Source organism: Xiphophorus couchianus, chromosome 3, assembly GCF_001444195.1.
Source record: "Xiphophorus couchianus chromosome 3, X_couchianus-1.0, whole genome shotgun sequence".
In the NCBI taxonomy this organism is placed as follows: domain Eukaryota; kingdom Metazoa; phylum Chordata; class Actinopteri; order Cyprinodontiformes; family Poeciliidae; genus Xiphophorus; species Xiphophorus couchianus.
In genome coordinates, this window is record NC_040230.1 from 1,358,828 (window position 1) to 1,373,752 (window position 14,925).

The 14,925-nt window shown below is 42.2% G+C and overlaps 1 protein-coding gene across 2 annotated transcripts; it reads right to left on the reverse strand.

Moving 5' to 3' along the window:
• Positions 1-385: 385 nt before the first annotated feature.
• etsrp (ETS1-related protein) lies at positions 386-4,879 on the reverse strand. Of its 2 annotated transcripts, none has more exons than XM_028008814.1 (8): positions 4,725-4,879; positions 4,523-4,613; positions 3,572-3,679; positions 3,425-3,490; positions 3,201-3,347; positions 2,581-2,853; positions 2,390-2,508; positions 386-1,052 (listed from the first exon to the last, which is right to left on the reverse strand). In XM_028008814.1, exons 2-8 carry the CDS (start codon positions 4,602-4,604, stop codon positions 783-785), a joined length of 1,065 nt encoding a protein of 354 aa, XP_027864615.1. In that variant the 5' UTR covers positions 4,605-4,613; positions 4,725-4,879; the 3' UTR covers positions 386-782. The 2 variants fall into 2 exon arrangements, with proteins under 2 accessions (XP_027864615.1, XP_027864605.1); XM_028008804.1 differs by having other exon boundaries at positions 3,425-3,493.
• Positions 4,880-14,925: the final 10,046 nt, after the last annotated feature.

Below are 14,925 nucleotides of genomic sequence, written 5' to 3' on the forward strand. Positions count from 1 at the left end.
CCTGGAACCAGCAGGTTTTCCAATGAGCTCATAAAAAACACACCAGCAGCAGAAACCAGTAAAATCTAAATAATTCATAAACAAACAAATATTTGTTCATGTCAAAATGTGAAACAAGATAACAGTTTATAATGTCTAAAGTTTTGATGTTTTTTCAGCTCATTTTATGACAAACTGAAATTTCATAAATTTATTAAAAAATCCACAATTCAGAACAAATTACCAGAATATTCTCTGATAGCTGATATTCTCTACACATGGCAAATGTTTCAGTGAAAAATTCACAGCCATTTTATCACTTACCCAAACTAATAAATTCAGGAAGAATCAGCCAACAGCGACACCTACTGGTTCAAAAATATAACAAGTCTCAACACAGTTTTCATCTGAAATAGTTTATTTACACAAATATTCATCAGAAACCGATGAAACTATTTTCTCCAGGTGTCTGAACGAAACACCAGGTTGTTCTTCTCTGTAGCAAAGGAGGTAGAAATGAGTTTTGTATAAAAAATAATAATAATAATAATAATATAAATGCACAAAACTCTACAAGATCGTGTTATTAACAATATTTACTCTTGTCCTCTGAGCATCAGGTGAAATTTCGTAGTGCTTCTCTGGTCTGGAGGTTCCAAACATTTTACATGAAACAAAGTTTTTTTGCTTTGTGTTTTTGCTGGTTGCAGCATCTCTACATTTCCTGAATCAGGTTCATCCTCTGAGGATGTTCTGGTTCTGGCAGAGTTCCCGACCCGGCTGGACCCGGCTGGACCCGGCCCTCACCAGGGCCCGCCGCTGGGCTCGGCCGCCGCCGCCCCCCCGGAGGCCGGCCACGTCTCTGTGTTTGTGGGTGAGACGCTCAGGCTGCTCAGGACCTCCTGCGCCGTCTTTCCCAGCATGCCCTGCATGTCGCAGACGAAGCGGTAGACGTAGCGTTTGCCCGCCGTCTTGTGGATGATGTTTTTGTGGTAGTAGTAGCGCAGGCCGCGGCTCAGCTTCTCATAGTTCATCTTTGGCTTGTTCTTGCACTGACCCCAGCGCTTGGCCACCTGCAGGAAGGAGAAACCAAAGAATTAGGATGAATTATGAACATGAAAATGTTACCGAATCTGAAATACAACTTCGCCTTAAACGGGTCAGCCTGTTGAAAATCCAGAGAAAATCCTGGACTTCAAATCCAAAGGTTCCCAGATCTGGGCTGATGATGCACTTTAATAATTCAGTCTCATCACTGCTAACTGGATATTTTAACTTCTCAAAGGGAATATAAACGTATTAAATAAACTAATGTAGCATCAACACCAAATGGTTCCTGCTGAGATTTTTGTTGTTCTGAGCAGAAAATGTTGATTTGAACTGGGATGAATTTGTTAGTCTGGAGAATCTGATGTAGAGACAAACAGCTGCTCAGACCAGGTCAAAGGTCAGGACAGATGTTAGCTCTGAATCAAATCAAGCAAACATCACATTAAATATCAGAGAGGCTCCTAACTAAATATCTTCAACTGTGTTTAAACATAGAGGTAATAAAACGGTGAAAGTTTTGGCAGTTTGAAACGTTTCCATCCTGAACCTGCAGATTTTCCTCAGAAGTTCTTTTTACTGTTCAGTTATTTCAGCTTGTTGTGAAGCTTTGATGAGTTTCTTCTTTCTGCAGTCGCGGTTTTTTAAATCTGATGTTTGCAGAGTGAAAGAGAATCGTGGATTTAAAATGTGGTTTCATGGCAGCTGATGATTCACAGAAACAAAGACCTTCAGCTCTTTATTTTAGTTCCTTTAAAAGAGGCGACGTGATTATATAAATATTATGTAAATGTGGCAGATTTAGATCAGAGGATCATTTTAATCATTTCATTTTGATCAGAACTCATATTTTACTAGTTTTTAACTGATCCAAGTGGAGATCAGAACTATGACTGAAAACAGTTCATGAAAATATAAATGACTCTTTTCATGATTAATTATCTCCATAAATCATAATAATGAGAAATAGATGGAGAAGCAAAAGTTAAGTCTGGGTTTGAGGAATGTTTCAGCTGAATATTTTCAGCTCTGATTTGTTCTTTTTTTTATATTTATTTAATGTTTTAACTAATTATTCAACATTTTTACCCAGTTTTTTTTTTCAGTTTTTGAAATCCTTTCGTCTGAAACCTGATGTGTCATTTTTCACCAGAGGCTTTTTATCCATCAATATTTAATCAATAAGTTGTATTTTGCCAGTCAAAAACAAATAACTAACAATAATTATTAATGAATAACACATTTAAAAATATTTATCAATCTTTGCTCTCCTACTGAAACATTAGCTGATGAGATTTTAATCAAAATCCACTTTTCTGGTTCCAGAACCAGAACCAGAACCAGAACCTGGACTGTTCCTCACCTCGGTGGGATCAGACATCTTAAACTCCCATCCGTCTCCGGTCCAGGAGATGAAGGTCCTGCAGGCGGAGTCCAGAAGAAGCTCCAGTAGAAACTGCCACAGCTGGATGGGACCAGAACCTGGAGAACCCGGAAGAAACTTTAACGTTTCATCTCTTCACCTGAAATCTTTCCGGTTCTGATTCTTCAGACCTGGATACGCTGACATTCCCGTTACCTGCCCCTCCCTCTCTGGCCTCTGCAGGTGTGTGTTCTTGCGCTTGGCCACACGGGGGCAGTAGTGCTCTGCAGGCTGAGTGCTGGGGTTCGAGGGGCAGGACGGAGGAGGAGGAGGAGGAGGAGGAGGAGGAGGAGGAAGAGGAGGGTGAAGCGGGGTGGAGGTGAAGCTGGGAGGTGAATATTCAGGCCAGAAGGAAGAAATCTGTCTGTGTCCGTCTGAGTCGTAGAAACTCTGATCGCTTTTATCTGGAGAAACGGAAAGATCCGGAGTTAAACGGGAAAACCGGGAATGTGTCTGAAAAGTTACACTGTAAAAACACAGAAGTATTTTATTTATCCTGTCAGATCATTTTACAGTCATATTTATAAATGTCAGAGTTCCAGATTAAATATCACAATGTGAATATTTAAATATTCAGTCTGAAACTAAATCTAAATCTATGTGAATGAAATATTTAGTTTGGACATTTATAAATGTATGAATATCATGGTGAAAATATGACTGTAAAATGACCTGACAGGATCAATAAATTGTTTTTTACAGTGTAACTTTCCCCAGGCCCGGAGCAGCGCTGCTGGGCTGAGGGTCTCACTCTGGAACGGGTTGGATCCTTTCCGGGTCAGAAACGGGCTGTGGCTGCCGTCCAGGCCCGGGCTGAACGGTCCGGCCTGAGGCAGGTTCTGGTAGGTCTGCAGGGCCTCCTGGTACCCAGTTTGGTTCTGGTCCAGAGTCAAACCTTCTGGGGATGAAGGAGACGGTCAGACATCCAAACAAACCTCAGAGGCAGCCAGTCAGCGCTCTGCGGTCCGGCCTCACCGTCCGGGTACAGCCAGGTAAAGTCCTGGTGTGAGTCCAGGTTCAAGAGTCCGGTATCGGCGGTACCTGCTGAGGAACACGGTCCCATCAGAACATTCAGACCCGGAGCAGAGCGGCGCGTTAGCTGGACGCGTCTGGAGGTTTTACCTTTGCTGTGGTGGTAAAGGTTTGGAGCTTTAGGCGGTTCTGGGTAGTATTGCTGCGACCCGAAGGCTTTACTGTCCAACAGGAGGGACGGGTCTTCACCTGGACAGTCTGGAGGTCACACACACACACACACACACACACACACACACACACACGGTTAAATGACAAAATGTTGACCGTAAAAGAAAGAAAATGCAGCAAACATTAATAAAACTTCTCCCTGCAGGTCAGAGCCGATCAAAGGCTGATTGATTTTGCATTTCAGAAAAATTTGACAATTTAGTTTCAGATTTTAATAAATGAAATGAAGCTGCAAACATTTCAGCTGGAGCTGAAAGAACCAGAAACATCTGAAAAGCATCACTCAAACTCCTGGTTCTGATCCGGCTTCCAGTCCAGATCAGAACCATCTTCATGAGTTCAACAATGTTTTAAATTCTCTCTGCTGAGTCTTTATTTCTAACTTTATACAGTTACTATAATAACTGAGTGAATGTAGCAGCCTTTAGCTGTTTCCCTGCTCGGCTCTCATCAGCAGCAGGAAACGAGTGAATCTCTGAGTGTTGATGACATGAATGGATGGAGACGCAGCAGGGAGGAAGCTGAGCAGGGAGGGGAGGAAACGCCAGCGGAGGGAGTGACAGCGCAGTGATGGAGGGATGGGAGGAGGAGGAAGAGGAGGCAGGACTCTAAATCTGTTGGAGGAGGAAATCTGGAGGAAAGGATTAGGGACGACAGACGGAGCGAGTCTTCAGCCTGACCACCCGGCCCGGCCCGGTCCGGGTCAGGGTCTGGATGAGGCCGTCTGACAGACGTGATGACACAGTCTGCAGCACTTCCTGCGTCCTTCAGCTGCTCAGCTCAGAGGAAACACCTCAGATAAACATGCAGAGCCTTCCTCCTCCTCCTCCTCCTTTGGGTCAGAGAGGAACCAGCAGAACCTGAACTCACCATAAGACGCAAAGTCGAAGCCTGCAGGCACTTCCTGCCTGCTGAAGTCCTCAGTGTAGAATCCAGTGTGACAAACCTCCATCTCTCCTTTCTGCACAAACAGCTTCAGTCACAAACGGATCTAATGATTCGGCCTGAATCTGAAAATGTTCCGTTTGGACTCGGGAACCAGGATTTGACGGGAATGAAGAGCAGAACGAACCTTTAGTTTGACGTCGTTCCCCTCCGTGGCTCCAGGTTCCCAAAACGTTCCCAGAAGCGGCTCCCAGCGGCGGTGGAAGCGGAGCTCAGCCTGGTGGTCGGTGGGCTCCGGGCGGTTATAAAGGCTCAGCGGCGCGGGGGCGGGGCGCGGGTCCGCGGTGCGTCGTGACCTGCGGATCCGAGGTCTGTTTACGTCAGACCCCCCCCCCCCCCCCCCCCCCCCCCCCCCCACATGAACCAACATTCATTCATAAAAGATCCGCAAACAAACCGCAGATAAACTGTTTATGACGTGATTCAATGTTTCATTATTTATTTAATGGGAAGAAGAAGCGCGGGAAATGAAAAATATTAAATCATTACAGCTTTGGATTTTTATAATTCAGTCTCAACATTTAGAAATATTAAAGTTTAGAAGAAAACTTTTCTTTCATTGAAGAGTGAAGCTGACAGGGCGGCGAAATAAGAGCAGCAACAGAAACTGATCATCCATAAACTTATTTTTTATCGCTCATTTTTCAGATAGGTGACGTGGCTCAGCGCGTCATCATGTCTGAAGGAGGCAAAACATTTGGAGAAACAAACGAGTTTTCTGTAACTGGTTTCCATTTTTCTGGTTGTTTGCAGCTTCATTCATCATGAATGTGATTAATATAGTGAGGAGGGAAACATGGCCGAAGTCGGTGTCTGATTTATAGCTTCTGCTAACTAAAGAGACATTTTAAACTTTTAAGATTATATTTGATCATCTCCAATCTGAAGATGTAAAATACTTCAACTCCAGGGTTAAAAAATAGAGAATGAAAGAAAATTTACTGTTTAATAACAAAAGAAAAAAGCTGGAGATATTATTAAAAAAATGAACATGTAACATATTAGATACCAAACAGTTGAGACGATTACAGGAGACCTTCAGTGATCACCTGTAATCACATGAGGTGATCACTGAAGGTCTCCTGTGGCGTTCCACATGGCTCTGTGGCTGGGCTTCAACATTTTATACTCTACGTAAAATAAACCACATACAGGACGCATCAGAGAGTAAAACTTTATTTGTTGATGAAGGATGGATGAAGGAAGGATGAAGGACGGATGAAGGAAGGATGAAGGATGGATGAAGGAAGGATGAAGGACGGATGAAGGAAGGATGAAGGATGGATGAAGGAAGGATGAAGGACGGATGAAGGAAGGATGAAGGATGGATGAAGGAAGGATGAAGGACGGATGAAGGAAGGATGAAGGACGGATGAAGGAAGGATGAAGGAAGGATGAAGGACGGATGAAGGAAGGATGAAGGAAGGATGAAGGACGGATGAAGGAAGGATGAAGGATGGATGAAGGAAGGATGAAGGACGGATGAAGGAAGGATGAAGGATGGATGAAGGAAGGATGAAGGATGGATGAAGGAAGGATGAAGGATGGATGAAGGATGGATGAAGGAAGGATGAAGGACGGATGAAGGAAGGATGAAGGATGGATGAAGGAAGGATGAAGGACGGATGAAGGAAGGATGAAGGAAGGATGAAGGACGGATGAAGGAAGGATGAAGGATGGATGAAGGAAGGATGAAGGAAGGATGAAGGACGGATGAAGGAAGGATGAAGGACGGATGAAGGAAGGATGAAGGAAGGATGAAGGACGGATGAAGGAAGGATGAAGGAAGGATGAAGGACGGATGAAGGAAGGATGAAGGATGGATGAAGGAAGGATGAAGGACGGATGAAGGATGGATGAAGGAAGGATGAAGGACGGATGAAGGATGGATGAAGGAAGGATGAAGGATGGATGAAGGAAGGATGAAGGACGGATGAAGGAAGGATGAAGGACGGATGAAGGAAGGATGAAGGATGGATGAAGGAAGGATGAAGGATGGATGAAGGAAGGATGAAGGATGGATGAAGGAAGGATGAAGGACGGATGAAGGATGGATGAAGGAAGGATGAAGGACGGATGAAGGAAGGATGAAGGATGGATGAAGGAAGGATGAAGGACGGATGAAGGAAGGATGAAGGATGGATGAAGGAAGGATGAAGGATGGATGAAGGAAGGATGAAGGATGGATGAAGGAAGGATGAAGGACGGATGAAGGAAGGATGAAGGATGGATGAAGGAAGGATGAAGGACGGATGAAGGAAGGATGAAGGATGATGAAGGAAGGATGAAGGACGGATGAAGGAAGGATGAAGGACGGATGAAGGAAGGATGAAGGAAGGATGAAGGACGGATGAAGGAAGGATGAAGGAAGGATGAAGGACGGATGAAGGAAGGATGAAGGATGGATGAAGGAAGGATGAAGGACGGATGAAGGATGGATGAAGGAAGGATGAAGGATGGATGAAGGAAGGATGAAGGACGGATGAAGGAAGGATGAAGGACGGATGAAGGAAGGATGAAGGATGGATGAAGGAAGGATGAAGGAAGGATGAAGGACGGATGAAGGATGGATGAAGGAAGGATGAAGGATGGATGAAGGATGGATGAAGGAAGGATGAAGGATGGATGAAGGAAGGATGAAGGATGAATGAAGGACGGATGAAGGAAGGATGAAGGATGGATGAAGGAAGGATGAAGGATGGATGAAGGATGGATGAAGGAAGGATGAAGGACGGATGAAGGAAGGATGAAGGACGGATGAAGGAAGGATGAAGGAAGGATGAAGGATGGATGAAGGAAGGATGAAGGATGGATGAAGGATGGATGAAGGATGGATGAAGGAAGGATGAAGGATGGATGAAGGATGGATGAAGGAAGGATGAAGGATGGATGAAGGAAGGATGAAGGATGGATGAAGGAAGGATGAAGGATGGATGAAGGACGGATGAAGGAAGGATGAAGGATGGATGAAGGAAGGATGAAGGATGGATGAAGGAAGGATGAAGGAAGGATGAAGGATGGATGAAGGAAGGATGAAGGACGGATGAAGGAAGGATGAAGGATGGATGAAGGAAGGATGAAGGAAGGATGAAGGACGGATGAAGGATGGATGAAGGAAGGATGAAGGATGGATGAAGGAAGGATGAAGGACGGATGAAGGAAGGATGAAGGACGGATGAAGGAAGGATGAAGGATGGATGAAGGATGGATGAAGGAAGGATGAAGGACGGATGAAGGATGGATGAAGGAAGGATGAAGGACGGATGAAGGAAGGATGAAGGATGGATGAAGGAAGGATGAAGGACGGATGAAGGAAGGATGAAGGATGGATGAAGGACGGATGAAGGATGGATGAAGGAAGGATGAAGGACGGATGAAGGAAGGATGAAGGACGGATGAAGGAAGGATGAAGGAAGGATGAAGGATGGATGAAGGAAGGATGAAGGATGGATGAAGGAAGGATGAAGGACGGATGAAGGAAGGATGAAGGACGGATGAAGGAAGGATGAAGGATGGATGAAGGATGGATGAAGGAAGGATGAAGGACGGATGAAGGATGGATGAAGGAAGGATGAAGGATGGATGAAGGAAGGATGAAGGACGGATGAAGGAAGGATGAAGGATGGATGAAGGATGGATGAAGGATGGATGAAGGACGGATGAAGGAAGGATGAAGGATGGATGAAGGAAGGATGAAGGACGGATGAAGGAAGGATGAAGGATGGATGAAGGACGGATGAAGGATGGATGAAGGAAGGATGAAGGACGGATGAAGGAAGGATGAAGGATGGATGAAGGATGGAAACTCGGACGGTTTGAAGAGTTTCTGGAATCTCTACGTTATCAGGAAGAAGTTTTGTTTCAACTTTAAAGCTGTGATGTTTACAGGTTTGTTTATGTTCATAAATTGAATTTAATAATTACAGAAAGTGAAGTTTGATTTTCAGTGAGATGATTTAATTCATTGGATATTATTAAACCTACATTTATATCTTCATATTGTTGCATGACGTAAAGATTATGAAACGCAGGAAAGAGTTTTTAATTCTCTTTAGAGAATAAAACCTGGAGAACAGCTGGATTATTTTGTTTTTCATGAATAACAAGTCTGATTAAAAAGTATTAAATATTTCTTTCTGGTTCAGAAAACATCTGAAAAATCTGAGATCAATAATAACGGATTAAATTCTTTTTTAGCCTTTATTTTGTCAGGTTAAAAAATTTAACCTGATAAATTTTTCAAAAAAGATTTGAAAAATCTTTTTTTCAAAGTAAAGTCCCAGCGTGATTATGTCTGATTTATTTTTAATTATTTTCCAAAAATCTCCAACTCATCCTAAAATAAATATTGACAAAGCAGCAAATCTCCGTTAAATTAAAGCCTAAAATCAGAATCCAGTTCTGACTTAAGTTACAACAAATAACTGAATTCAATGTTTCTGAGTTAAATTACAGGTTTGTTTGATTTAACACAAAACTTTTTCTGTGAAAACTAGTAAACAAAAAGAAATCAATTATTAAACCTTTAAACGCATGGTGAGGTTCACCTTAACTGTGCTTTAATTTTATTTTACTGCATTTTAATAAAAGCCTGGAGGAACATTATAATTCTGGTTTGTGTCTTTTTTCCAGATATCATGTGAAGTTTGACCTGCAGCAGCTTCTGTTCTACCGGTAATAAATGTCATTCAGTGTGTGTGTGTGTGTGTGTGTGTGTGTGTGTGTGTGTGTGTGTGTGTGTGTGTGTGGGTGTGTGTGTGTGTGTGTGTGTGTGTGTGTGTGGGTGTGTGTGTGTGTGTGTGTGTGTGTGTGTGTGTGTGTGTGTGTGTGTGGGTGTGTGTGTGTGTGTGTGTGTGTGTGTGTGTGTGTGTGTGTGTGTGTGTGAGAATGCCTTTAACACGTTTCAGCTGCGCCTGTTTGAAATCAGAGCGTTTTTTAATGAGGTGGAGGCCAAGAGCAGAAAAAATCCCTGGATCTTTTAAAACCATTTGACAAAACAATGGCCCGTAAAACACACGCTCGTGCGCGCGCACACACGCACACACACACTCACAGAAGGAGTTGCTGTAGAAAGTCAGAAATCTCAGCGTGAGTGGCTGCAGGAGATAAGGCTGACCCCGGAGACCTGAGTAAACAAAGTGTCTCACGTTCTGCTCACGCACATGCGCACACACAGCCACAGAGACACGCGCACGCGCAGGGACAGACTGCATCTGGAAAAGTGCGGCGGCGCAGTCGTGCACAGACAGGAGTCGTGACGAGGAGAAAGAGACACGAGGTGAAGATCCACAAGGAGAGATTAAGAAGGAAAACCTCTGAGCGGGACAGGAGAGGACAGGAGAGGACAGGAGGACAGGAGAGGACAGGAGGACAGGAGGACAGGAGGACAGGAGAGGACAGGAGAGGACAAGAGGACAGGAGAGGACAGGAGGACAGGAGAGGACAGGAGAGGACAAGAGGACAGGAGAGGACAGGAGGACAGGAGAGGACAGGAGGACAGGAGGACAGGAGAGGACAGGAGGACAGGAGAGGACAAGAGGACAGGAGAGGACAGGAGGACAGGAGAGGACAGCAGAGGACAGGAGGACAGGAGAGGACAGGAGGACAGGAGAGGACAAGAGGACAGCAGAGGACAGCAGAGGACAGGAGAGGACAGGAGGACAGCAGAGGACAGGAGAGGACAGGAGAGGACAGGAGGACAGCAGAGGACAGGAGGACAGGAGAGGACAGGAGGACAGGAGGACAGCAGAGGACAGGAGAGGACAGGAGGACAGCAGAGGACAGGAGGACAGGAGAGGACAGGAGGACAGCAGAGGACAGGAGAGGACAGAGGAGGACAGGAGGACAGGAGAGGGCAGAGGAGGACAGGAGAGGACAGGAGGACAGGAGAGGACAGGAGGACAGCAGAGGACAGGAGAGGACAGCAGAGGACTCGGTCCAAATCAACTCCTGTTATTTAATCATGAACACTGAAAGCGGCTCCAAAGCTGCAGATGCAGAGAAAATTATATATATAAATACAATTATTACTACATATAACCAAAACTAAAATGTGAAAACGTTTTTGCCAAAACTGGCAGATCACAAAATTCATTACATTAAAAATGCAAAAATTAGTTTGTGATTTTTAAAAATATATTTTCTTTTTCACCTGCTCAACAAAAGTTTTTGAAATATTTATGAAATCTGTATGCACTGCAAAAACTCATAATCTTGCCAAGAGTTTTTGTTTAGTGTCCAAATATCTTCATACACTTGAAATGAGACAAAATGAAATTATAAGTCAAATTTCAACAGAACTGAGGAATTTGTTTTGAGTCAATCATTCATTAATATTGATGAAAAAGTTCAACTGGAAAATTTAAAATGTTTTATTAGTAAAATAATTCTGCCTTATTTCATTTTTTACTTATTCCTTATACATTATATATACATATATTTATTTATTTTCTATGTTTTATAGTATAGAAAATAAGATTAGAGCAGCAAAGCTGGTGTATGAACAGGAGGTCTCACTCTAACATAAACTGCAGGTTTGTCAGTGTCTCATGTATTTTTGCTGTTCTTTCTTTTTATTATTCGTTCTGTAGATTCTGTGTAGGAAATCTGCCCGGTAACAGAGGCCTGAAGGTCCAGCCTTGACCTTGGTCTCTGAAATCAGCATCGCTGACGCTCCGTTTGGTTCTGGATCTGGAGTTCTCTCTTTGTGCTGCTGCAGAACCGTAATGCTGCTTAAATCCTGGCAGCATCAAACTGGAGCAAACGTTCCTACTGCTGGTTCCGGATTAGTTTCCTCCTCTGACGCATCGGCTACAGAAACGAATCCTTAACGGGAAGCAAATGTTCCAGACAGGAAAAATAAGAGAATAAAAGAACCTGGAAAACTACTGAGGAGAAAAAACATTAAAACAAGAAAAAGCAGGAAATAAACCTTGAGTTAAAGTCTTCACCGGCAGACGGCTCTTCTTTTTCCTTCCTGAAATACAGACTTTCCCGTAAGCGGTCAAAGTTCTGTGGATCAAAAGTTCTCCAGATTTATTTTTGGACTTTAAGTCTTAAGGGAAAAGTAACTAAAATCCTGTAGAAACAGATAATCCAGTTTGATCCAGTTTATTAAACTGAAATCATAAAATCATCGTTTCATCTGGAACCTGCTGGTGGTTCCTGAAGGAACACAGAGAGGTTTCTGTTTTATCGTTTTAGAGCTGCGTTGCCATGGAAACAAGCAGGAGCGAATCTTGAGTTCGAGCTTTTTCTGCCTGACCTTTGACCCCGGACACGCCAAACATCATAAGCTCGCCGCTGATATGCTGCACCATCATACTTTCATAACAACACAAACAGAAACAATGAAACAAAACATCCAGTTACATTTCAGACAAACTGAGTCGCCATGATTTTCTCTTAAGATGATGTTTTAACTTTCAACTCAGCTTGACGTGTTGCTTTTTATTGTTGCTTTTTATTGTTTCTTTATTTGTTTCTTTTTATTGTTCTAGTTATTGTTCTATTTATCACATTGGTGCTGTTTGATTGTATTTCTGATTGTGGCGTTCAGCACTTTGGTCAACTGTTCTGTTTTTACAGTGGAAATGAATGGATGGGAAAATAAATAAAGTGCAAAACATGAACATCTGAGAGCAAATTCACAAAAATGTTTCTGAAAGCAAAGCTGAGGAACTAGAAGGAAAAAATGAAATCAAATTTCAAGAGGGAGTCTGAAAGTAAAGTATTGATCTTAACAGGTTTCAATAAAATACAGAATCAGGAAACATGAAGGAAATATGGAGGAAACATGGAGGAAATATGGAGGCAATATGGAGGAAACATGGAGGAAATATGGAGGAAACATGGAGGAAATATGGAGGAAACATGAAGGAAACATGAAGGAAACATGGAGGAAACATGGAGGAAATATGGAGGAAATATGGAGGAAACATGGAGGAAATATGGAGGAAATATGGAGGAAACATGGAGGAAATATGGAGGAAACATGAAGGAAACATGAAGGAAACATGGAGGAAATATGGAGGAAACATGGAGGAAATATGGAGGAAACATGGAGGAAATATGGAGGAAACATGAAGGAAACATGAAGGAAACATGAAGGAAACATGGAGGAAACATGGAGGAAATATGGAGGAAATATGAAGGAAATATGGAGGAAATATGAAGGAAACATGAAGGAAACATGGAGGAAATATGGAGGAAACATGGAGGAAATATGGAGGAAACATGAAGGAAACATGAAGGAAACATGGAGGAAATATGGAGGAAATATGAAGGAAACATGAAGGAAACATGGAGGAAATATGGAGGAAACATGGAGGAAATATGGAGGAAACATGAAGGAAACATGAAGGAAACATGGAGGAAATATGGAGGAAATATGGAGGAAATATGGAGGAAACATGGAGGAAACATGGAGGAAACATGAAGGAAACATGGAGGAAACATGAAGGAAACATGAAGGAAACATGGAGGAAACATGAAGGAAACATGGAGGAAACATGGAGGAAACATGAAGGAAACATGGAGGAAACATGGAGGAAATATGAAGGAAATATGGAGGAAACATGGAGGAAATATGGAGGAAATATGAAGGAAACATGAAGGAAACATGGAGGAAACATGGAGGAAACATGGAGGAAATATGAAGGAAATATGGAGGAAACATGGAGGAAATATGGAGGAAACATGGAGGAAACATGAAGGAAACATGGAGGAAACATGAAGGAAACATGGAGGAAACATGGAGGAAATATGAAGGAAATATGGAGGAAACATGGAGGAAATATGGAGGAAATATGAAGGAAACATGAAGGAAACATGGAGGAAACATGGAGGAAACATGGAGGAAATATGAAGGAAATATGGAGGAAACATGGAGGAAATATGGAGGAAACATGGAGGAAACATGAAGGAAACATGGAGGAAATATGGAGGAAATATGAAGGAAACATAAAGGAAACATGGAGGAAACATGGAGGAAACATGGAGGAAACATGAAGGAAACATGGAGGAAATATGGAGGAAATATGAAGGAAATATGGAGGAAATATGAAGGAAACATGAAGGAAACATGGAGGAAATATGGAGGAAACATGGAGGAAATATGGAGGAAATATGAAGGAAACATAAAGGAAACATGGAGGAAACATGGAGGAAATATGGAGGAAATATGAAGGAAACATGAAGGAAACATGGAGGAAACATGAAGGAAACTTGAAGGAAAGAGGAAACATGGAGGAAACATGAAGGAAATATGGAGGAAACATGGAGGAAATATGGAGGAAATATGGAGGAAATATGAAGGAAACATGAAGGAAACATGGAGGAAATATGGAGGAAACATGGAGGAAATATGGAGGAAATATGAAGGAAACATAAAGGAAACATGGAGGAAACATGGAGGAAACATGAAGGAAATATGAAAGAAATATGGAGGAAACATGGAGGAAATATGGAGGAAACATGGAGGAAACATGAAGGAAACATGGAGGAAACATGGAGGAAACATGAAGGAAACATGGAGGAAATATGGAGGAAATATGAAGGAAATATGGAGGAAATATGAAGGAAACATGAAGGAAACATGGAGGAAATATGGAGGAAACATGGAGGAAATATGGAGGAAATATGAAGGAAACATAAAGGAAACATGGAGGAAACATGGAGGAAATATGGAGGAAATATGAAGGAAACATGAAGGAAACATGGAGGAAACATGAAGGAAACTTGAAGGAAAGAGGAAACATGGAGGAAACATGATCAGTAATCAGACGGTTCATCGCTCAGGTTCTGTTCTTCTCATCTGGACTCTGTATCATTAAAACTCAGTGAAATAATCAGAATTGATCGTTTATTGATTTATTGCAGATTGTGTGACCTCAGACATTTGAACAGTTTCTCTGTTTTAGCATCGAAGGTGAGAAAATGAAACGGTGACATGGAAGTTTGTGCAGGAAGAAGCTTTGAGCACATATTTGGTTCCATCTTGAGGAAATCTGTCCGTTTTCACTCCGTCTGTCTGCAGCAGAAACGTTTATTGTTGTTGTTTATGCAGAACTTGTTTTATTGAAACTTTTGCTTCATTTATAGAAAAACCAGGAGCTCAGATGCATTAAAGCAAACAAAGTCAAAGCTGACTGGTTATATTTCTCCTGCAGCAAAAATATTATTTTATTTATTGTTTTATCTGATATACACTCCATAAAATGGTGAAGCAGAAAAAAGCCTCAATACATTTATAAATATTTTTCATGTATTTTATAACTTTCAGGTTAAAGCATAAATTCTGTTTTCATGTGTTCATAGAGGAAGGCATG

Excerpts from the sequence above, each read along its gene's own strand:
- etsrp (XM_028008804.1), bottom strand. The coding sequence starts at position 4,604 with ATGGAGGTTTGTCACACTGGATTCTACACTGAGGACTTCAGCAGGCAG. Across the intron at positions 3,348-3,424 it reads TACCTGGCTGTACCCGGACG|AAGGTTTGACTCTGGACCAG; the intron begins GTGAGGCCGGAC and ends CTTCATCCCCAG. Across the intron at positions 2,509-2,580 it reads GGGAATGTCAGCGTATCCAG|GTTCTGGTCCCATCCAGCTG; the intron begins GTCTGAAGAATC and ends CGGGTTCTCCAG.